General features: G+C 36.1%; 3 protein-coding genes across 5 annotated transcripts in view; 2 read left to right on the top strand and 1 right to left on the bottom strand.

Annotated features, from left to right (window-relative positions):
• LOC144650256 (uncharacterized) overlaps nucleotides 1–8,603 on the top strand; it is a 66,858-nt gene extending 58,255 nt beyond the window's left edge. Inside the window, exons 8-14 of one of the 3 annotated variants that reach the window (XM_078509922.1) lie at nucleotides 840–902; nucleotides 2,783–2,845; nucleotides 3,418–3,464; nucleotides 3,873–3,933; nucleotides 4,258–4,293; nucleotides 4,513–4,559; nucleotides 8,179–8,603. In XM_078509922.1, the coding sequence (XP_078366048.1) occupies nucleotides 840–902; nucleotides 2,783–2,845; nucleotides 3,418–3,464; nucleotides 3,873–3,933; nucleotides 4,258–4,293; nucleotides 4,513–4,559; nucleotides 8,179–8,224 (363 nt within the window). In that variant the 3' untranslated portion in view covers nucleotides 8,225–8,603. The remainder of the gene's footprint in view (nucleotides 1–839; nucleotides 903–2,782; nucleotides 2,846–3,417; nucleotides 3,465–3,872; nucleotides 3,934–4,257; nucleotides 4,294–4,512; nucleotides 4,560–8,178) is intronic. The other 2 variants (XM_078509921.1, XM_078509920.1) reach the window with 2 other exon arrangements.
• The window catches only part of LOC144650238 (uncharacterized), a 66,316-nt gene continuing 49,943 nt past the window's right edge, over nucleotides 8,384–24,756 (top strand). The window contains exon 1 of the mRNA XM_078509892.1: nucleotides 8,384–8,456. The gene's annotated coding sequence lies outside the window, so the exon portion shown is untranslated. The remainder of the gene's footprint in view (nucleotides 8,457–24,756) is intronic.
• On the bottom strand, nucleotides 20,411–22,385 carry LOC144648749 (RYamide receptor-like). The gene has a single exon (XM_078508215.1). It carries the CDS (start codon nucleotides 22,138–22,140, stop codon nucleotides 21,001–21,003), a length of 1,140 nt encoding a protein of 379 aa, XP_078364341.1. The 5' UTR covers nucleotides 22,141–22,385; the 3' UTR covers nucleotides 20,411–21,000.

Genomic DNA, 24,756 nt, shown 5'->3' on the forward strand with positions numbered 1-24,756 from the left:
TATAAAGCTTTTGCTAATTGTACTTCTCTTTTCTGCGCTATCGACATTGGACCTGGCCAACTAAAACATACAAGATGATGATCACATGTCACTTAACATAAACCATTGCTTTTAACCAATCAAAAACTCAGGAATTGCTATATACCATTGCTAGTTTTAAATAATGCGAAATCTACGCTTTTAACAGTTCAGATAACAGAAGATAAAAAAACTTTAAGCTTCGTTCTGCCCGTCCATTTGTATCCAATTCCGGAGTTATTGAAGACTTGAAAGTGTCCAGAAAAAAGTTAAATTTTTGACAAGCCATTTTGCAATACAGTCAACTCTCTCTAAAACGGACACCGTAGGTAGAATACCTGAATAATGGCAGGAACGGGACCAACACAAGGTGTCTAATAGAGGTGTCCGTTAAAAGAGAGTTGATTGTATCTGGGAACTTAAAAATGACCTATAATCGATAAATTTGGTTCTCTTTAGATCATGTCGTTAAATAGTCAAAGTGTTAAAATGGAAAAGAAACTGTCAATTGCCAACAGCAAGGTATAGTTTTGTATTTTTTTTCAATTGATTTTGACGTAATTGTTGCAGGACGGGGTATTCCTTTAATGAAATGGCTGTGCTGTTTATGATGTAATGCAGATCCTATTTTAGGTTCTTGTTCATGTTAAGTTGACACCTAGAATATCTGATTCAAATGGAACTCGTTTCAGGTCGTTTTTCCGATACTTTATAAAACGTTTAAGAAGAGAAATTGTTGACATGTGTTTTTACAACCCAGGCGAAGTTTTCTACTCTAAGTTAACAATGAACTATTATCGACGATGTTTGGTTCTTCTTAGATCATGTCGCTTAATGACGAAGCTGTTGATATGGAAAGAAAATTGAAATACGCTCACCACAAGGTAAAGTTTTGCTTATGTCAGCGGCGACTTTCGCTTTAAGAAATGGCTTTTTGTTACTCTTAAAAATGAGTTTTTTATTCACAAAGATGGTTTTATTAAAGAAGTGGTTATGTTGGTGGTTGGGTTTTTTAAGTTTTCATTATTGTGGCATACAAAATGACTACCCTTTGCGTACCAAGTGGCCATATACATAATTACAGGCTCCATTCGGGCGAACTTAAAGGAGGGATTAAGGGGGATTAATCGTTCTGGCATACAAAATGACTGTTTCAAAGGATATGTACCTTTCTTCGTATTTTTTTAAATAAAATATGCCACCCTTTTTTCTCAGTTTACGTTTTAGATTGTTCAGCTTTTCGCCTCCCCTATAATGGCCTATACGGGGAGGCTCCTCCCGACAGGGGTAAGGGATTTAACAAGTTTAGGAATATGAAAGGGTAGGAAATTCTGTTAAAAATGTTCGGGTTGTAGCCAGGCATGTTAAAAATTCGAATAAATAAGTTGACACTGGCTAAAAATATTGTTTTTGGACGTTTCGGCCACTACTGTTGCCTTCTTCAGCAAGATAAAAATGTTCAACGGCGTCCTGTTAAAATATGTAACGAATGTGTGATAAAAACTAAATGAACTTTCCGAGTGCAACAAAAGTCTCTAGAGAATTCTAAATGAGGAATTGTATATAAGATCAAGTGTAACGATTGCGACTGTGTTTATGTTGGTCAGACATTACGCGCGCTTAAAACACGTATGAAAGAATACGCAAAGGCCATCGCAACATTGGATAAAAACTCTTTGTTGGCAAAACACCATATGCTTAACGACCATCAAATAGATTTGGAGAGCGTCGAAATTGTTGACAGGTCAACGGTGTGGAAACAACGACTAATTCTTGAAGCTTGGCATTCTGTGCGAGATAGGAACGCTATAAACGAACACATAGCGCTACCAAACGTTTACAATAGCATTAAGAATTCAAAGACTCATTAAGAATGCTCTAGAGACTTTTGTTGCACTCGGAAAGTTCATTTAGTTTTTATCACACATTCGTTACATATTTTAACAGGACGCCGTTGAAAATTTGTATATTTATCTTGCTGAAGAAGGGAACAGTAGTGGCCGAAACGTCCAAAAACAATATTTTTAGCCAGTGTCAACTTATTAATTCGAATTTTTAGGAAATTCTGTCATAGGATATTTAAAAGGGCCTTAAATTAAATATTTCGAAGATAATAATAATAATAATAATAATAATCATTTCTATAGCGCTATTTAGCTAATCTTTCATAGCGCTTTACAATCACTATGCTAAAAAATAAAATATAAAAATACCTAACTAAATTAATCTATTGAGCTAAAATATCTATACATGCAGAGAGTGAAGTTTTAAAAGTTAAAAATTTAAAAACTAAAAATATCATGATTATTTAACTGGACTTAAAGTAAACGTGTATAAGAAATAAAAATTAAATGTCATAGGCTTCTTTAAAAAGATAAGTTTTTAGGTTCTTCTTAAAAATGTCTTCTGATGCCGATTTTCGGATGCTTAGTGGCAGGTTGTTCCACAGCCTTGGCGCAGCAGTGCTGAACGCCCGGTCTCCATAGGTCTTGAGTTTAGCCATGGGCTCAGTTAGCAGTTCTTGGCCACTGGAACGTAGTGACCGAGAAAACTTTCTAAAACTTAGCATACTAGAAACATAGGATGGTGTTTTGTCGTTGAGTGCTTTGTAGACGAGAGACGCAAGTTATAGCGAAGAGACGCAAGTTATAGCTACATCGTCTTAATTCTTTTAATTCTTTCTTTGCTATAATGATTTGAAAAATAAACATTAACGTTTATTGTTATCGTTTAACTTTTATCAACAACATTTCATTTTTTACAGATCGTCTCGTTAAATAATGGCAATGCCATTAAAGACAAAGAACTAGCAAGCGCACTAAACGAGGTAAGCTATAAAAATTCGCGCTTGGAAGAATTGTATGGATACATAAAACCCTTTTAAACGTAGCCCTCTTATAGTAATTAGGATAATTTTATTTTTTAAACAGTACACTATACTTTCAAAACATTTTATTGCAATTTGACTTTGAAAAACCATTTTCACTGGAGTGGAAAATAAATCTTATCTATCTTATCGTAAGTGAAGATTTGTTTAGCCGCGTTCGCTGCCATTGACAGTGACATTGAAAGTAAGGAAATTAGTAAAACATTGCCTTTTTCAACATTAGAAATTGGCAAATTAAACCAACAGATTTAAAGGGGTTGCAATTTAAATGACGAACAAGCGGTAACAGATGAACGACTTTATAGATTCATATGTTGTGCAACGTTATGTTAAACTGCAGAACCAAACTTGAGAAAAATTTTTGCCTTTTCAACTTATTGCTTTGGCACATAAATTCAGAAACAAGTTTCCCTGGTAGCCAAAGACATCCCTCACAGATTAATTTGACGTTACCTTTTTTCAATTTGTTTCGACTAAATTGAAATATTAATGACATGGTAATATTATGTCAGGCTTTGCAAGCCAGGAAGAAAAACTGCAAGAACTGTAATACGTTACGGTAAGTAACATTTAGTGTCACTATCAATTGACTGTTCTTCAAACGTCCTCCAAGCACTTTGAACAAGCACTTTGAACACTTTTAACAACACCTTTTTTATATTTGATTTTTTTCAACTTAATGCATTAAACCTTCTTAATTGATTAAAAGTTCAACGAGTGAACACACTTGTACGATTTTGTTTCTTCGTTTGTTTTGTAATATTAGTTTGATTCAAAATGTTATGTTTGTTCTAAACACCTTGAAGTTCGTCAGACATGCTTCGCCGCGCTACTTTTCTCTTGTGAAGAAACACTCTCTCTTATATTTATAAAGAGGATCATGGATAAGTCTTGTACGTTTCTTGGTTTCCGTCCGATTGGACTTTCTGCTAATTCTTTTTTTATTTTGCTCCAACTACTACTATAGAAATCTGTATGAAGAATTAAAGTTGGAGTGTGAAACTCAAGACAAGTTCCGAAGGGCTCAAGTGAGCAGCATTTTTTTTATGGAAAGTAACTAGTTGTCATAGATAGACAAACTCTGAAAATGTTGTCTCTCAATGGGAAATGGAAAATGTCAATGAATAATGTTGTTAACATAAAAAAATCGACATAAAACAAAAACAAAACTAGTTTATTCAGAGGAAAAAGAAAGTACTTTTTGCAACACGTATTTAAGACCTTCTGTAGTATGAAGGAAGTAAATGTTTTTAATGAATTACAAGACGGAATGGTTGTCTTAAGAAAGCAATGAAAAAAGTTTACTTTACTATCCTGGAGTAGATTTAATATCGCAATTTTTTTTATTTTAGCTGAACAAAATCAGATTGCAAGCTGATGTTTATTTGGTGAGTAAAAATTAATATTTTATTACTTTTTTTTTATCTTTTTCTGAAAGCAAAGAAAAGGAAAGAAAACTGCGATTTGAAATTCCTATACTACCAAGGATTTGTGGTATGGAAAAACGGTACTCGAAATTAATCAAAAAGTACTTGTAATACAAAAGTCGGGTACACATTGATCAATTTTAAGTATTCTTTTAAAAGAATCATCTCTTTTTGTTTTAGCAAATGGCAAATGACCACAAATGGCAGAACGACGTTCTACGACAAAGGTAAGATTAATGATAGTTAATTTAAGCCATCATGGTTTGGAAGTTTCCTTTAATATTAAGGTCATTCCCCCGGAATAGAACTGAACATAGTCTTTCAATCAAACTTTAGATAGATAGATAGATAGTTTATTGATATTCTTACATGACAGTCTAAAAACTGAATTGCGTAAAAATTTACAGAGATAAATTATTAAAAATACAACTATTAAAATCTATTATAACTATATTAAAAATACAACTATTAAAATCTATTATAACTATATTAAAAATTTGACATAGAAGGAAAAAAACTATGTTTAAAACGATTTGTTCCAGCCTTACATGCTTGAAAATGACGTTGACTTCTGAGGTTATACATATTTACATTTTCCTGTGGTATGTACTTATGTAATTTGTGGCTACTATCGAGCATAATCTTATTAAAGAGTTTCTTGCACAGGATAGAACGTCGTTCCTTTAGGGTGCTTAGATTGCAACTTGATAGGATATCCTGATATGATGCTTGTGGATCGATAATAAATAGCGCGCGTTTCTGTACACGTTCTATATCGTCGCTTAGGTAAGCGGGAAGGCTATGGTGAAAAGCCGGCGCGCAATACTCTAGAACTGGTCTTATGCATGCACAATAGAAGTTAAGAATGACCTTTCTTGGGACACAAGCTCTTTTTAGTAATTTGATAAAATATAGTCTTTTGTTGGCCTTCTTTATGATTTCCGTAACGTGGTTATTCCAATGCAACGTATCGGTGATGGTGACACCTAATATCTTAACACTGTTGACCAAATCTAGATCTAAACTATTAATCGAAATGGGAGCAAAAGACTGTTTAATTTTCTTAAAGTCTATTGTTAACTCTTTGCACTTGTCCACATTAAGTTGGAGCTTGTTGCAGCGCGACCAGAGAGCTACCCTGTCCACAGCTTCCTGAATGTTACTTTCACTGTCCTTTGCGACCACTTCAGCAAGGGTAGTGTCATCGACGTATTTCCAAGTCTGTACATCAGAGGGGCTGAGATCATTTATCATAAGGACAAATAACCAGGGGCCAAGCTTGGTGCCTTGAGGCACGCCAGATGGTACGTTTCCCCATTCTGAGAAACAGTCGGCAGAGAGTTTCACACGTTGTTGTCTGTCCATCAAAAAATCACAGACCCAACGAGCGACACCACGTGGTATACGAAGAGACAAGACTTTGTTGACTAATGTTTGATGATCGATCAAGTCGAAAGCCTTCCTGTAGTCTAGTTGGATTATTCTCACTGCAGCGCTGGTTCCATCTGTGGCTTGTGCCCAAGTGTGCAGCATGGAAACCAGAGCGTCGGCGCAAGAGGACTTCGGTATGGCGCCAAATTGGTTGGGGTCAACAATTTCCAAAATAGCAGGGCCAACATAAGCATGGACAACAAAGTCCTCAGCAACCTTTGACAGAGCAGCGGTTAGCGAGATTGGTCTAATGTGCTTCGAGACGACCGTAACAGGCTTTGCCTACTTGTTGATTACCTCAAGGAACCAGATGTCGCGGAATCTTTGTAAATCCCGCAGTCGCTGGTCAACAATCAAGAGGACTGTATTTTTTCGTTACAGATTTATTTAGAAGTACAATCCAACAATCTAGCGATTCAACAATCTAACAATCCAGTAGTTCTTTACGTTAACAATTCTAACACGATCTGCCCTTACAATATACTTTACTACAATTTTCATATCATATCTTGCGAAACTAGTAATTTCCCCACGATCACGAGTACTGTAAAATCCCAAGCCTAAGTATTGTAATATTACTAAATTTAATTCATATTTCACAATAGCACGTTCTCTTCCCTAATTTAGCTAGCTATACGCGTGCAATTACATCAGTTCTCTTACAGTAATAAACTACGGACTTTGTTTACATTGTTGCGAAATTATGTCACGAAATCTACGAGTTACAACCTTTTTTGTTTAATAATAATCAGTATAATAGTTAATATTTCGTGGCATTGCGTTACGGTCTAAATTAATAATCAATTATACGTGGAATATTTTCCGACAAGGAGACTTAAATATTGAAATAAAAAAGTGGGGTCCCCATATTCGTTTAGGAGCAGGAAGACCTTGTATATAACCCCATAATTTGTTAACAATTATCTTGGTACTACTGGTAAACATTTCCTGTGATTATTTATTTTTCAAACAAAGGAATTGATCTGTTTTCGTGTTATAGAAAGAACTTGATCGCTACACCTAAAAGCTGAGAAAAAAAATGATAGGTGCCAATACTCGTTTACGAGAAAGAGACGATTCATTTTTATCGCGGACTAAAGCTGCGTTCACATTAGGCCGAAACAGGATTAGTCTGATCACGAATGAAACATGTTTCGTTGTGAAAAGTGTTCACATCAGGCAGTTTATTGCGCGAATCAATATTGAAACATGATTAGTCTGATCATGATTGAAACTACCTAACGAGGTAGTTTCAATCATGATCAGACTAAACAAAATAAAAATGGCGGACATGTGGCGAGGAGGCGAGTGCCCAAAAGCTTCAAATCTGGGCCTTCTATATGATCAAATGTTTATTTAAAATATGGGCTAATAAAGCGATACAATATGAATTATTGGTGATGGATAGAAAGCAGAATATTCGGCAGAATATCGCGCGAAAGTTTACGACGGTGGCTACAAGCGCGCAGCATTGCAGCATTGCAATGCAAAATAAACTTCACAAAATAAAAATCTTTTTTTACTGAATGATAGCGCAAATTCTGGCAATACTGTCTTCTTGTAAACGTTTGAAAGCCCTGTACCATCGAAGGGCTTGAAAATAGACAGAAAAACAAAGATTTAATGGAAACTTAATTGTAATTTCGAGCTATATTTTTACGGTTAAAGTGTAAAGATTTATGCAAGAACCGTGAAACCGCATAAATTACACACCAGGCATGAAACGTGTTTGAAACTGACACCTAATGTGAACAATGCAATAGCAAGCATGTTTAGGTGAAACATGTTTCGTTGAAACATGTTTATTCTAAACATGTTTCGGGTTAAATGTGAACGCAGCTTAAGCCCCATAGAAAAAAGCCGCCATTTTGTTTATGTGCGCGTGCAAATTACGGGTAAAATTCTGCGCAATAAGTATGCGCAAGGCAATACAGGGCAATGATCTGAAAGGCTTTACCCTAGTCATTTCAAAAAATCATCTCTGTCAAAGTTGATTTTTTTTATGGCCGATAAGGTTAAAAACATGAGTATTTATTGATTTTCGAGACACTGTGGTGGGACCCGAGGGGGCAAAGTATGTAATAGCTCATAATGCAGCCAAAATGACATTTTCCATCAAACGGAAACTGTTTTCGTCTAGCCTCGGTTAACCCTTGCAGTGAGCAATGTTTCGAGAAGAATTATTTTTTACGCAAACGTAAGGGAGTCGTTTTCACAGTGTTTCTTAGGTTTAGTTTGCCTTTGTCTCCTCTTGTCTAGTCCAACATCTCAAGCGAAAAGAAAAATATCTCATATCTTTCAGAAAGCTAGACAATTATAATCTGTGAGTGCGAGTAAGGTTAGCAGGAGTTGACAATGGTCCTCATTTTAGTGTAATACCTCATACTAACCTTCATGTATTCTCTTATTCTTTAGGTTGAACGGTTTAACCCTGCAATCTGTACCATTTAAACCACCATGATCCATAGTATTTTCTGCTCTGCCGAATAATTTACATATTTGCATAGGTTGCGAAATGTTCTATTTGTTGTTTGTACATAATGTTTTCAAGCAATGTGAACAATGTTTTCATTGAATTGCATTTATTTTGTGAAGTTTATTGATGGACTTTTAATAAAATAGGCACCTTGCCAGGTGGTTATCGTTCACTCCATGAGATGGGTGTATTTGGGAACAACAATTCCTAGGTTTTAGTAAGTACTCTAATTGTTTTTAGTTCCAACAAGACACTGATGGTCATGTCAAGGCTTACTCTTTTTAAATTATATACTCTACACATGTGTTGTATGTATTTTTCCTGCGTCGAATTCGTGAGATTTTCCTCCCCGCGAAAGAAGTTTTGGAACACAAAAGAACCCTCACTGCGAAGTTATGACGAGATATTATAATGAGAAAAGTTAAACGAAAGTGTTTTAAAAGTCAGAAATTGTTTACTAAACAATCGGTTCATGCGTAAGCGTACACTTCAGAGTTATGGTGCACGCGGGAAGTTTGGAGCGCACGAAAGAAGCGCAAGAGTAGCCGAGAGCAACTGTATCTTTATAACATTGCCGAAGGAAAGCAAAGTTATCACCGACAGTATACGTAAATCCTTCCAGCAGGATTTATGTTAACGAACAAAAAATGTCACAATTATCATTATTTACATAGCAGTGATATAGTTGGCTGGAGATCCCAGCAAGTTTTCTCAAACTTTTCTTAGGGGATCCGCTTTCACAATTTTTATTCCTATTGTCACTGGAAAAGTTGAAAATTTACATGCACATGTAAATTACGATTTACAAAATGTAAATCTTATTTACATTCTTTGTAAATTAAAATTTACATGTTGGAGTTTTGTAAAACAAAATTTACATGAAATTTACAGTCTTCAACGGATCATGTAAATGTATTGTAAAAAGTGATTTACATGGTCCTTTATTACAACGCTAATTGTAAGAACATGTAAAAAACATGTCAAATGTATTAACCACTTTTACAGTTTCTTTCTTTGTAAAAAACATGTAAATTTCTTTACTAAATCATGTAAAGAACATGGAAAATTGACAAAGGGGCGCCGTTCGGAAACATGTAAAAACCATGGAAATTGACAAAGGGGGCCTGTTTGGAAACATGTAAAAACCATGGAAATTGACAAAGGGGGCCTGGTTGGAAACATGTAAAAACCATGGAAATTGATAAAGGGGCCTGTTTGGAAACATGTAAAAACCATGGAAATTAACAAAGGGGGCCTGTTTGGAAACATGTAAAAAACATGGAAATTGACAAAGGGGGCCTGTTTGGAAACATGTAAATACCCTGGAAATCGACAAAGGGGGCCTGTTTGGAAACATGTAAAAAACATGGAAATTGACAAAGGGGGCCTGTTTGGAAACATGTAAATACCCTGGAAATTGACAAAGGGGGCTGTTTGAAAACATGTGAACATGAGCTTTTAATTCATGATGTAACCCACCAAATAACTTTCGCGTGCATTCATTAGTTAGACAGAACGCATCACGTGGTACGAAATTAAACGACGAAGAAGAAATCGGAGGGATTTAAGAAAGTATAAAAAAAATATTTCCCCTTCCGGCTTGCTGGAGGATAATACTCCTTGCCTGAAAGATTATCCTCAAAATTTCACAGTTGCCTTTGAAGCTTAGTCAACTGTTCATTTTTTCAGCCAAGGGCATTATCCTCCAATATGCAATCGCCTGAATGGGTTTTTATTATTTACTAATTATCTAGATGAACGAAGCGCAAGACGAAATTAAGCGACTGATATCAGTTTTAACATAACTCATTACAAAAGCTCTTAGTTACAAATCTTTTACTAATATCAAAAAGTAAACAGATTATAAATAAAAACCTTTTGATGCAGAAAACGAAGGCGACTATGACTTCGTCTAACAATATTTTAAACAATCTGGAGCAGTGGGGGGAAAACGCTAGCGTCCAACAGTTTGGCTTATATATTTTTCGAGGCATGCGTTTTGGTTTTCTTTATATTATAGACAAGGAAATTTTGCACGCGAACGGCGGTAAAATTGGTCGTTTGCCGTGTTTGACCTGGTCGAGAGGTAAGGCCGAGAAGCACTGGCGCGAACGAAAATTAATCCCGGCGTCCTCTCTGGTACTTTTTGGCGCTCGGTTCAACGGTTCGAAGATCGATCATTGAGAGGCCTTTTCTCTCGCTAAAAAGGGCAATTTTCCTCTCTTTAAGACCTTATTACTTCCAAATTAGCTGCATGGAGCCTTCTTTCACCGGATCTCCAATCAATACGCCTGTTTTAGCCAAGTTTCTTTCCAAGGTAAGCTTATATATGACCGTTCAAATCATGTTTGATTTCCTCTATGTAGCTTCTAGGTGAGATTGGTTTTAATATTTTAATAGAAGTTCAAAATGTAGAATTTCGTGTTTGTTCTTGCACTTCATACGTATAATTCAGCACTTCTTAAACATGAAGTTATTGTTAGAATAAATTGAATAATTGCGTGTGCATGTAGAGATGTCAACACAGGACTGTTCAACATGTTTTATTTAAAATATAAGCTTATATAATTTAAGAGTGCAAGGCTTATTTATTCATGTTATTGTATGTATAGTAATTATTATTTTGCCGATTTGCAACCGTTTAAACTCAGTGAGGCTTTCAACTGGCAAATTATAAAGCAAACTAAAACAGCTTTAAAATTATCACCCAAAGTATTAAGCAGTATTTATCAATCTTATCTATATAGTACTCCTGGCATATCAAACTCATTCGATTGGTTTTGTTAGTCGAAAAAAATCGAACGTCTATTTTGCTGTGAGTTCGATTATTCCCAGGGTAACCAATCGAATGTTCGGTAATCGAACTCAATCGAACACCAATTGTTCGATTGGGTTCGGTAATCGTACATAATCAAACTCACAGTAAAATTTGGTCAATCGAATTCAATCGAAAGTTTGATTACTGAACTCCTGTTTGTTTATACTGCGTATATATTGATTTATACTGCGTACATATCGATTGATTTCAAGAGCCACAGCTGGGGCAGTCGAACAATCTACTCGTCCGAAACTGAAGTCAATTTTGCATGCAAGTTTTTTGTTATTACGATGATTTTGGTTTTTATTTTACTTGTTCACTTATTATTGTTGTCATCCATGTTGATAGTAAGCACTTCCTCTAATGTAATTGTTATGCTGGAAATTGCTCTTCTCCTGTCAACGTCGCTTTTGGCCGCCCTCGAGGGCTAAGACAGACTGATGGCGGCAGCGTTTTGGCTCCCTATAATGATTCTTCACATATTGAACACACTGATTGCCTGTGTTGTAGTGAATGAAATGGTGCAACTTCTGTTTGAGTGTAACGGTAAAAACTGCAGGGCAGAAACCATATCCTTCCTTCTAATATAGAAATGTAAACAATAGTGCATTTCAGTTATTTTACCGTCCTTCTGTTCTCTTCTACCAAATATATTTTACTAAACATTGACATTCAGTTCGATATTTGGACGTTTTTATATTTATTCCATTCAATAAAAGTTGATTTTGATTAGTCCTGCGTGATTTACTTATCAAGAGAAAGATTCAGAACTAGATCAAACCCGATTGAGTTTGACTGTGTTTGATTATGTTCGATTGGTTCGAAAATCGGACTTACAGCAAAATAGATGTTTGATTTTGTTCGATTACCAAACCCAATCGAACGATTGGTGTTCGATTGGGTTCGATTGATTTTTGGTTCAATTTTGTTGGATTGGATACCCCGGGGAACCAATCATACACAACCGAACACAACCAAACTCAATGTGATTCGACTTTGTTCGGAATCCATCTCTTGATAAGTAAAAACATGCAGGACTAATTAAACCGAGTGTCAATGTTTGTTTATACATATTTTGTGTAAGAGAACGAAACAACAGTTAAATACTGATATATGCACTTTTGTTTACTTTTTTATAGTGGTGGGAAGGAAATGGTTTCTGCCTTGTAGTCACCATAAGACTCAAACAGAACATTTTTTTCTACTTAAACAGAACTTGCACCATTTCATTCACCGCAACATAGGCAGTAGTAAAAACAAAATAATAAATAAAAAAACAACAACAACAACAAAACATAGGCAGTAGTGCACCATACAAAATGTCTGCATAATATACAAACAAGCAAGAGTTCGTAATCAAACATTCCATTTTGTTGGATGGACCAAATTTTAATTTTAGTACGGTTATGTGCAATTACCGTACCCAATCAACCATTGGCGTTCGATGGGGTTTGAATATGGAATGTTCAATTGGTTACGTCAGGAGTACTGAAGTGACTTTTTAATTGAGTCAGCAAAATTAATGACATTGAATTGTTTGGATGTGTTATTATTTTCAGATGAAAGGGTTGATAGCAAGAGTGGCATGTAAGTACAAGCCTCAATTTATGTCTCAATGACTAGCAGCTAATCAAAGTTTTAAATCCAATGTAGACTTAATGACCTGCAGTCAAAGGCTTTTTTCTGTAAGTCGAATAGCACTGCAGTAAGCCCAAATAGGACTGAGGTTAGCCGAAATAACAACCTGGTTAACCTCAATACAGTGGAACCCCGATATAACGATCTTCGATATTCCCGATATACAGTTGTAACGATGAATATGTTATGTCCCGGCAAAAATAAAATGTATAGGACAGCACCCTGATATAACGATTCCTTGATATAACGATATAATTTTACTGCCCCCTTGGCATATCGTTATATCGGGGTTACACTGTACATGTAGCACTATTGTTAGCCTTAATAGCATTGCACTTACAATGTAGCCTAAATAGCACTCCAGTTGGCCTTAACAGCACTTTGTGTGGCCCTAAATTTTAAAACTCTGGTTAGCATGTTTATGGTTAGCCTTAAAATAATTAATAGTGGTAATGGTAACATAAAGTGTACTTTAAAAATTCTGACAGTTGGCAGCTGGCCACTGTGGTACAGTGGTCATGAGTATAGCTTACCATGCAATCTACTTTATAGGAAATTTGCTACATGTACATTTACAGCTGGTCTAGTACAAATTCCTACATATCCAAATGTGCATTGTAGAGTGCTTAAAAAATACATGTTCAATTGTACATGTGCATATTTGTTTGAATTTTGTGATACCATAAGGTCTTTTATTCTTGTGTAAAGTTTATATTTGAGTGCAACCAGTGGACTGCAAAACTCTACTTCTTGCGTCCTTGATAACAACTGGATGGCAATGTACATGGAGCAATGTCTGCATGTAAAAAATTATTTTCAGTCAGCTGTTCTCAAGGTCAGCCCTCCTAGTTATCTTGAAGTCCCTAATGTGCAGGTTCAGAAGTGGTGATGTTGTGGTTTCAACTCTTTGTTGGCTTTAATTTTTCAAACCAGTTTTGATTTTTATTTTCTTTTGTTTCAGATAATATTAAGAAATGAGACAGTGGAAAGTAAAAATTGGTTTGAAATTTTTTTAACCACAACATTGATCTAACCAGAATGTCATTCCTAATGATTCTTTATAATTTGTTGTTAGGTTAAAGAAGGCTCTACCACTTTCACTGATGAAGTCTTGTACATACAAATACTAAAAAGGTGGCAATAACCAGAGGTGGTTAAGGTGTAAATCGTTTCACCTCGGTATCAAGTCTGTACCATCACAATGAAGCATCTTGCTGAATGTTCAGTTGGTGTACATACATGTACATGTTGTGTGGTTTTCTGGTGGAAATTTATTCCATCACTTTTGTTCTACTTTTGTACAAATTATTTGAATTCATGGCAGTTTTCAAATAGGACCACGTTAACAAAGCCTGACAATTACAGTGATAAATGTGTAAAGTGAACCTAGGCTGGTCAGTGTTCGAAATCATTATTCAAGAGGTTCTACTATGGTTATTTGATGCCATAGCTTTTTTATCAATTGTAGTGCTATGATAGAAGTTGAAGGGTTGGAACCCAAACCATTTGCCAAATAACCACTGTTAAAGGTGAAGAATTATTCTACATCAGTGTCAGTCTTAGTTCTGTACTTTCACAATTAAGTGTTTATTCGATTAAGCGCCCAACCTCGAATAAGCGCCCACCTCGAATAAGCGCTTACTCTGTAGGTAGGAAAAGTTAAAAATAAGGTCTTGTAAATGTACAACAAGAGCGACCGAGCAAAGATGAAAATCAGCTTTTGTACAATTTAAATTCAAGGCATTTTTTGGGACAATTTTAACATAGCTTAGCAATGAATGGTGTTTGAACTTACCCTGCGGGAAGGCTCACCTTGGGGCACAAAATATACTTTGGGGCACTCACGACTGGCGGGCACAGCAATATGGTGGGGAGGAGACTGGTGAAGAGGCACCAGTAAATTTCATATCTCAATGAATGTTATATCTTGTCAACATTCCTGTCAAACTTCTACTTTCTTTGAAATTAAATTGGCTTGTCAGTATTCCTGCGGTTTTCGGGGTGGGAGTGAAAAATTAGCAGAGGTTGATGCAGGTTCACTCGCGGCTTTGCCACGTAAATGTCATTCTTGTGCGTGCTCTAAGGTGAGCCTACTCGCAGGCTAGTGTGAACTTGGCTGTTCAGTGTTCAAAATCATTGTGCAAAAGGTTCTGCAATGTTTATTATAGTTTTATGATATGGAAGGGTTGTGGTAGTAACTGAAGGGCTGAATGCAAAGTCATGTGCCAAACATTAAATGAATTGAAGCAAAAGAAAAACATTCAACAAAAATTTAATCCTGAAATACCATGGTTTCATTTCCAACCCTTCAGTTACTGTAAAGTATATTTTATGCGGTTATTCAAAAAGACCATTTACGCCTATTAATAAAAGTGATCAATATCTTACCCATAGTATAACTTTAAAAGGCTCATTTTCATCCTACAATACATGTCTTTCATGATATGGTACATTTTCATACATATGCTAAGCTATTGCATAATTCACCTCATTGAGTGCATGAAGACACTTCAGTAGAGGAACATAGGATAAATCGGGGCACATGCCAAGCAAAAGAGATTGGCTTTTTAAGAGAAAAGCAAACACCAGTGCAACAAGCAGGATCAAAGTGGGCCTTTGCAATAGAGGAGTAGTATTATTACTATTTGGAAATGAAGTCACTGATATGTTATTAGACAGTTCTATCAATTAACCATGCATAAATTTATCTTAATCTTTATTGTTTTCCATAATGATTACGTGAAGTTGAAATAATTGGTATCAGCAATTTTTGACCTAGTAAAACTGCTTTATTTGAACTGAAAAAACTATGCAAAACTATACGATCTAAATCATTTTATTCTGAATGAAATGCTAGTTTTTATTATATTTATAAAGAATATTCCAAGCTATATATACAAGATACATGCAGAAAAACTTTATTACTTATGGGGTATAAAATCATTTGTATGTATTATTATTAACTGGAAAAATATATGCACTGACGTACTGAAAATGAATGTAGTTAGGATAGTATCAAGAAAAGGTTCTAGACGAATAAAAGAAAACCGTGCCAGGCATTCTGTTCTTCATTTTAATTACAGGGGCTAAGCAGGTCCCCTTTGTCAATGTCCATGTTTTTTACATTTTTCAAACAGGCCCCCTTTGTCGATTTCCAGGGTATTTACATGTTTCAATCAGGCCCCCTTTGTCAATTTACATGTTTCCAAACAGGCCCCCTTTGTCGATTTCCAGGGTATTTACATGTTTCAATCAGGCCCCCTTTGTCAATTTACATGTTTCCAAACAGGCCCCCTTTGTCAATTTCCATGGTTTTTACATGTTTCCAAACAGGCCCCCTTTGTCGATTTCCAGGGTATTTACATGTTTCAATCAGGCCCCCTTTGTCAATTTACATGTTTCCAAACAGGCCCCCTTTGTCGATTTCCAGGGTATTTACATGTTTCAATCAGGCCCCCTTTGTCAATTTACATGTTTCCAAACAGGCCCCCTTTGTCGATTTCCAGGGTATTTACATGTTTCCAAACAGGCCCCCTTTGTCGATTTCCAGGGTATTTACATGTTTCAATCAGGCCCCCTTTGTCAATTTACATGTTTCCAAACAGGCCCCCTTTGTCAATTTACATGGTTTTTACATGTTTCCAAACAGGCCCCCTTTGTCAATTTACATGGTGTTTACATGTTTCCAAACAGGCCCCCTTTGTCAATTTCCATGTTTTTTACATGTTCAGTCTATTTATAAGCATCAGGTATAAATGTTTTTACATGCTTTTTACAGGGTTGATCGGATAAATTGACATGTTATTTACATGGTCCGTGGTCTTTCGTTCGGGAAATTTACATGATGTTCTGTGTTTTTACATGTTTTACTTCAAATATTTACATGTTTTTGACATGTTTTGAGAAGAACATGTAAAAGGGTAAAAACTATGTAAATCATCCTTTACAGTGTCTTTACATGTTATTTACATGTTATTTACATACTATGTAAATTTTCAACTTTTCCAGTGTGTTGTGCAAAGACGTTTGTATAAGAGACTGCGCTATTAATTTTTCTGTCCACATTTTCCAAAAAAATCATTTCCTGTCCACATGATGCGGAGTAATATTTCAATAAACCTTAAAAGAAAGTGTTTTCAATCGGAATAGCTCCGGTGGACATATTCAGAATAATCAAGGTGCTTGTTCTGGTTTGTTACTCAGCCAATAATACTAGACCATATTCGAATTCTCGATATTGGACTGGAACTAGCTTGCAATAGAGGCTCATGCGGGGGAATATCATTAAAAACAGCTTCATGTCATTTGCATTTGAAAAGATTACCCGCATTAGCCTCCATTGCAAGCTAGTTCCAGTCCAATACCGAGAATACGAATAAGGTCTATTATTGATCTTACTTACAAGGAATCTTTGGACACAACAAGAATTGAAATTAACAGATCAAAACAGAGGACTAAGCCTAAATAGTCGGTTTTAGTCCAGCTACAAGTAGACAATTTAGCATTTCATTTAGCACCCGCAAATTTGAATTCAATATTATTTTTGTAATAACTAAATAAATGAAAATATGACTTATTTCACATAAACAAGGCCATGGGTAGCTTGGTCCAAAAACCTCTGTTTTCTCTTTGAACAGGATTTCGCTCAGTTTTTAAACTAAAATGGTACCTACTTATATATGTCATTGACACAAACACTAGTAAAATGACATCGTTCTTGACTCCAAAGATAAACTTGTCTTGCATTCTTGGCTCTAAATCCTTTTCGTAGTGTTAACGGTGTTACATAAAAACATAATTCGCTACCTTGGCTAAATGTGTTCACATTTACAAATATTTCTAGCAGAAAATGTGAGGTCCACTTGCTTTTCCCCTCGTTTAACTTTTTACCGAAAGAACCCCATTACAAAACAGTATTTTGTGATCCTTTATAGTTTTTTTTGTGTGCTTTGAAGTTCGACCACTGTGTCCTAATAAGGGGGATCTTTTATCCGTTTCATGGTTTCTTTCTCGCGTTTTGCCCTCTTATTGATTTCAATTCTACAGTCACAAAAACGTTCCTAAGTCCACGACGATAGCTACCAACAAATGACAGGCATATTATTGGATTGACAGTAGTAGATAAGCAAAACAACAAAACCGCTAAAAAGTTAAACCATCTCTGAAAGGCACAAGGAGTCCTCAAGACTACAAAATATATCAAAACTTGTGGAGTAACACAAATGTAAAACAGCACTACTGTCACAACCGCAATTTTTAAAGCTTGTCTTCGCTTCTTTAGAGAATGTCGTACTTTTGCAAAGGCTTTATTTTGCCTTTTTAAAGTGATTGATATCGCATTTTAAAAAAACTATAATTATAAATAACGAACCAATAAAGCAGAGAGACATATGTAGCCAGGAATATCCAACACCAGCTTTCTGACTGGTGAAAACTGATTCGGTGTTGACCAAAGTACAAAATGTGTGATTGCCACGTTCAACAAGGCCTTAAGTTATCAGTTTCGGGAAATAGAACACGCCTCCAACAATCCAGGTACAAGCTATGGCTATTCTGCGAATCTTGGCTGAAATAAGCCCAAGCTTCGTTAGAAAGATGACCAATTGGTATCCATACCAAGCTTTGAGCATAAACAATGACGGACAATTCGCTTGCGAAATAAATAAACTTGCAAAGAATCGATCCTAAGCTATACGCCAAAATTTTAGATATTTTCTCTGCAGGTGAATCAACAAAGATACACGACGAGTTTTGCTGCCCTAGTGAATAAGGTTCGCTGTACCCTTCTGGGATCGTGGTGTTTCTCAATGACATTATCTGCCGCTTTACTCTCCAGTTGTATCGTCAATGCAAGCGCTCTTGAAGCAGAATGTTAAATCAACACAAAGGAAATAGACTTTAATTTCGCTGGTTTCAAGACAATAGTCAATGATTTTATGTAAGTGCTCTTTTCCCTTTCTTCATTTATAATGAAGAAAGTAATCAGTGACAGTATTCCTTCCGTGTACAAAGCACAAGAATAAAACAAGATGATAAGGAATTAACTAGTATAAAACACAAGCACTGGTGAATATCTCATCAGAGTTAATTACGTTAAGAAATCCTTCCAATAAAGAAATGATCAGAACGGATGAAAACTTTTAAATTAAAATGGAATGTCTTTTCTTCAAAATGCAATTTGTCTTCAGATGGAATGAGAACTGTCACTCAAAATTTATTATTCGCATTGTTGTACGACACCGTTTGTATTAGGGACCGAATTATTCTTTTTCTGTATAACTTTTGCAGACAAGTCATTTTCTTGACCTCGTTGAGGGAAGTGATTTCAAAATTAAACCTTATTAAGCGGGCGCAGCGCCGCTTCAAAATTTACCCTTTCGTCAACGTCGTGGTTTAACTACAGGTTGAAGAAAATTATTAGATAGTCTACTTGTCCACGTCTCAGTTCTGTAAGGTATTTCGTACTCGAGATAACCGTGAAAATGTTCCATATAAATTTATAGAGCACGGTATGGAAACGCCATGTTGGTGTCCCGCGGAGGGGCACCAAGATGCCGGTCGGAAATTACTGGATTGAAACATCTGGCATTTTCCTTTGGTATAAAAAGGAGTCAGTTCACCCTCATGAACAAGTAAACATTCACATAAACACTTCTAGCAAAACCTCATCTGTTCAGATTTTAAAAAATAACGGGATGAGGCATTTTTTCATGCAGACGTGACAGCCTTCTGGCGGCCATCTTGATGTCGTGTGGCGTGAAACTCCGAAATTCAAAATGCTATATCTATAAAAGACGGCGGATGCTATCGAGCTTAATACCTTCAACAAGACTATATAAAGGACGTCTTACAGCCAGTAAAGGGTAAAACTTCAAGGGTAATGCAAATATGCAATTCCTGGATTGTAGAATTTTGATGACGTCACGTGAAAACTCTTGCGAATAAAGTTTTATTCGATCATGAGACAGCACTGTTATTTTCTGGATATTCCGATCTTTAAATCGAGAAATGATTTTTTGGCTTGTCATTCAAGCGTTTTGAGTATATTTTAGGAATCGGGGAAATTTAATACCTGTAGAGGGATCACGCAAGCACTGACGCTACATAGCAAAATAACTGAAACAAGAAACTATTTTTGCGCTTTCTTACGACAAAATGGCTGAAAACCTAACGGGGAAGCAAATTCTAAGTCTTCCCAGCTAGATGAAAAGAATCAAGGCGGCAAAGTGAATGTAAGTTGGTCGAGCGAAACTCACTCAGTTCAGGCATTGCACAATTAATGTTAACACTTGCAAATGACGACTAACCCGGCTCTTCAAGCGAACTATAGAGCATAGTTTGTTTTGAGTAATTTTGCGGTTTTCTGGCGAGTTTTGTAACCTTCAGTCAATCAGAAAGAAACGCCGAGTTTTCTGGTAACGTCTCGCGTTTCACCGTTGGTTATTAATTCATTAACAGTGACAGCACCGAGACAATGATAAAAAACGATAGCCATATTAGCAGCATTGTGTAACGATCGTTTGAAGCGGCGTAGCATGTAATATATTTCAACAAGAAATATATCGCACAATCGCGGCCCAAAATACATCGAATTATTTTGCATGTTTTTGCTCACTGGTCATTTTTTATGACATGAAATGAAATGCGTTGTCCTACGAAGCTGTATTTTAAACGACTTAATTTATGTTGCGCCTTTAATAAAGTCAATTTCCTTGGCCACATAGAGTGGAGAAAGTAATTTCAAATTGAAAGCAATAAAAAAGTTATTAACAGTACATAGAAAATGTTTTCCTTGTTGACATAAAGTTATGACAACGCCGGTGGATGTTAAGAAATTAGTGATTGAGAGGCGGATTTTAGTAAGGGAGGCGATTTTGGTCGAGTGAATAAATTACACGTAACGTTCTACTGTAAAATATATATAAAGTAATTGTAATCTTTCTTATTAAGTGGTGCACCTTTGGATTAAAAAGACAACGTCTAAAAACCATTTACAATACTGCGATATTACAAATGAGATAAAGGTCGGTTACAGCAATTCTAACTCTTAACAAAACTACGATTTTCTACGTTTTGTTGTTTTTTCTATTAAACTTTCATATTGGATGTCAGTTACGTACTTTAACGTACTGTCGGTGCCAGCGCTATTGAAATCTTTCGTCAGGATGTGTTGTTTGGAATTAAAAAACAATAAAGCAGTTGAACTTACAGTAAAGAGATTTTTTTCGTATGTTCTTACTCTCAGACTTCACATATATCCTTTTTTAATTTGAAGTCGAATGGAAAGTCTCCCATGATTATATCTCTACAGGGCAGTATCTAATGTTTCTTGAACGTTTTCTCTGCCCTTAGAAGCTTCTTGACAGTTTTCTCCTGAAGATTTTTGCATTCCTTTAGATGTTATTTGCTCGCGTTTCGTCCTCTTATTGTTTCGCAATCCGCCGCCGCAAAAAAACGCAATGCTTCTCAATGCACGACGATAACTTTCAACAAATGTCAGACATATTATTGGATTGACGGTAGAAGATAACATAATCGAAATCTGTGCTAAAAAATAGAACACTCTGTAAAAGGAACAAGAAGGCCTCCAGTAGTAAAAGAAATGTAGCAAGGTTTGCGGAATAACACAAATGTAAAACAGCACTACGACAACAACCGCCACTTCAATAGCTTTTCGTCTTTTCTTCGAAGAATTTCGTTGTGCATTAGGCGTGGTTTCCGCGAGGGCTTTGTTTTGCCTTCTTAAGACTACAGCTATTGTAGTGTACATGACGGTTATAATAAACATCGGAGCAATAAAAACGAAAGTTATTTGAACCCAAGCATATGCCTCGATAAGCTCGGGATTAATGTGAACTATTCCTATGCCCGCGTCAGCGCAAAATGTTTCATTGCCACTCATAACAAGTCCCGTACTTATAAGTGATGGAGAACTCAACAAACCAGCGAAAGTCCAGGTGAACACGATGGCTATTGTGCGAATCCGGGTTGAAATAATCCCAAGTTTTATTGGGAAAACGATGGCGACAAATCTATCAATTGCTATCCACACTAAGCTTTGAGTAGAAACAAAAAGGGACACTAAGCTTCCAAAGTAGAGAAACTTGCACAAAATCGTTCCTAAGATTCCACGGACACGCCAATGCTTTGAGTCGGTTACCAATTCAGTTATATTAACAGGCAATACAATCAGCGGGAAAACCAAATCCGACACGGCCATGTTTACGATGAAACAGTTAACTGTTTTTCGTAAATCTCGGTGTTTGTAGACAATGATGATTATGAAGGTGTTCCCAAGAAAACTGCCCAGCAAAACTAAGCAATACGCCGAAAGTTTTGATATTTTCCATGCAGTCGAATCAACAGAAATACACGTGGAGTTTTCTTGCCCCAGTGAAGTTTCGTTGCCAATTGCTGGGATTGTGGTGTAGTTTCTCAATGACATTATCTGCTGCTTTACTTTCCAGTCGTATCGTCAATGCAAGCGCTTTTGAAGCACAATTTTTTATGAATACAAAGGAATAATCTTTAAAGGAAATAAACTTCAATTTCGCTGGTTTCACATAAGTCAAGAATATTTTTTATAAATGTCATTTCTCCTTTGTTCATGTTTAAAAAGAGTAATCAGTGATAGTTTTCCTTCCGTGTACAAACTACCGGAATTACAAAAGATAATAAAGACTTTACTAGTATGAAACGCAGCCATTGGTAAATATCGCATTGGAGTTAATATGTGCCAGTAAATCCTTTCAAGACCTTTCAATAGAAATTATCTAAATGAGTGAACACTTTTTCATTAAAATTTAATGCGTTTTCTTCAAAATGTAATTTACTTCAGATGGAATGAAAAATGTCAGTTAAAAAGTATTATTCCCATTGCTGTAGGGCGCCGTTTGTACAAAAGACCTTTTATTAAACTTTTGGAGACAAGTCATTTCCTTGGCCTCATGGAGGGAAGTGATTTTAAATTAAACCTTAATAGAAAATGTCAGCTGGGTTCAGCTTTATTTATAATAGCGAGGAGTGATCACAGTAAACCCGATCTTACAATTAGTAAACCAGGATTTGCTCTCTGGCTTTTTCTTTTTTTGTTATGTACGTTTTTTTTGTTGGGGGGGGGGGGGATGGGTGGGGGTGGCGCGATGAGGGGTTGAGATTGGTCAAAATGAGTCAGCCTTGATAGTTGACTCGGGAGATAGCATTCTCGAGGTTGCTTTTAAGCAGTCTTTAGAAACAGCAAGAAGATAATTATTAAACATAGAATTACGGACAAGTGAGCAAGCAATACCACAGCTGAAAGAAACATTGGAGCAGTTCATAAAGCACCTTTAAAATCGTTCTCGATTCTCTAACTTGTATTTGCCTCGCAATCTTGGCTCGAACATCTTTCGTAATATTGAAACGGTACTAAATGTAAACATAATTCGCTGTACTTACATTTCCAAACATTTATTAGCGAAAATGTGGTGTCCATTAGCCTTTCCTGTCCTATTTAAATGTATCATTAATATATCATCACAAAACAGTATCCAATGTTCCTTCGTAGTTTCCTATAACCTGGGAAGTTCGTCGACAGTTTTCTCCAGGAAAATATTTTATCTTTTTTAGAGTAATTTGTTCTTGCCATTTTACCATCTTTTTGTTTCGTGTTCTCAAGCAGGGATGTAAAATGTTTCTCAATCCATGACGATAACTTTCAACAAATGACAGGCATACTATTGGATTGATAGTAGATGATGAGCAAAACATAAAAACCGCTAAAACGTTAAACCATCTCTGAAAGGCACAAGAAGTTCTCCAGTAGGGTACAAAATATAGTAAAATGTGTGGAATAACACAAACGTAAATAGCAATACGATGACAACCGTGATTTTAGTAGCTTGTCTTCGTTTCTTTAGAGAATGTCGTTGTACATTTGGTGTGATGTCCCCTAAGGCTTTATTCTGCCTCTTTAAAGCAAATGCTATCGCAGTGTTCAGAAAGGTTATTATAAATAACGGCGCAATAAAGCGGAGAGTGATATGAAGCCAGAAATATCTAACGCCAGCTTTCTGACTAGTAAAAGCTGACTCTATGTGCACTATACTTCAAAACGTGTGGTTGCCATGTTTAGCAAGGCCCCGAGTTATCAGTGTTGGAAATAGAAAACGATTCCAATAATCCATATACAAGCTATGGTTGTTATTTTGATTTTCCTAAGCGAAGGAATAGTTCCAACGCTGTGGCATGCCATTTATGATATTAAAACCAAAAAGTTTCGGAACTCTATAGGTTTTAATATTTCGGCTTTTACTGTTCATGTAAGTAACGGATATGAAGACTGCAGAAACAACGATTCGAATGAACTGCCGAGTGAACAGCCAAACATGTGCATAAGCACCTGAAAGGTCTGAACAAACTGACTGAGCAGACGAAGGTCGAAAGTGCAGAAAACCATCCATAAGACTGACTGACTAGAGAGTTTACAGACTAGATGGTAAAGAAAAGTCCTAATAGTTATGTTTGTGTAAGTAACAGACTCAATGACTGGCTATGGTGGTTTACTTAGTAGTGATCTGTTGTCTTTATTTAAATTTATCGCTTAGATAAATTACTATTTTAGTTTAATTAAGGAATTTATAATAGTGAGCTCACTAGTAAGTTTTCTTTGATCGGAGTAGATTGTCATGAAAGCTCAGAAAGTCTGCCATTCTCGTCAGGGGCACAGTGACAGACCCTTTAGAGAGATAATTAATTCGCGAACAGTAAAGCTAGAAAACAGGATAAGCGCGCGCGGGAATACGTTACATTGATCTCTTTTCCGTATTGTAACGTACCGTTAACTAAAAGCTAAATCAGGGTAAATCTCTCTAAAACCACGTTTCAAACTGTGGTACCACAGCTGGCCCTACGTGGCTGAGCTAACTGTTTACAATCTATACCGATGAAACGTTTACAAAAAGTTTAAAACCGGCAAAAATCTAATGACCTAAGTTAGGAAAGTTCGTTGGATGTGTTTAACAATTGATGATGAGATTACTTTACTAAAATTGCCGTAAACTAAATAAGCTTTCGCAGTTAT

This window comes from Oculina patagonica, chromosome 4, assembly GCF_052425735.1.
Source record: "Oculina patagonica isolate OP01 chromosome 4, crgOcupat, whole genome shotgun sequence".
NCBI classification, from domain to species: domain Eukaryota; kingdom Metazoa; phylum Cnidaria; class Anthozoa; order Scleractinia; family Oculinidae; genus Oculina; species Oculina patagonica.

Bases quoted from the DNA above. Each gene is read 5' to 3' on its own strand.
- LOC144648749 (XM_078508215.1), bottom strand. From the start codon at position 22,140: ATGTCATTGAGAAACTACACCACAATCCCAGCAATTGGCAACGAAACT.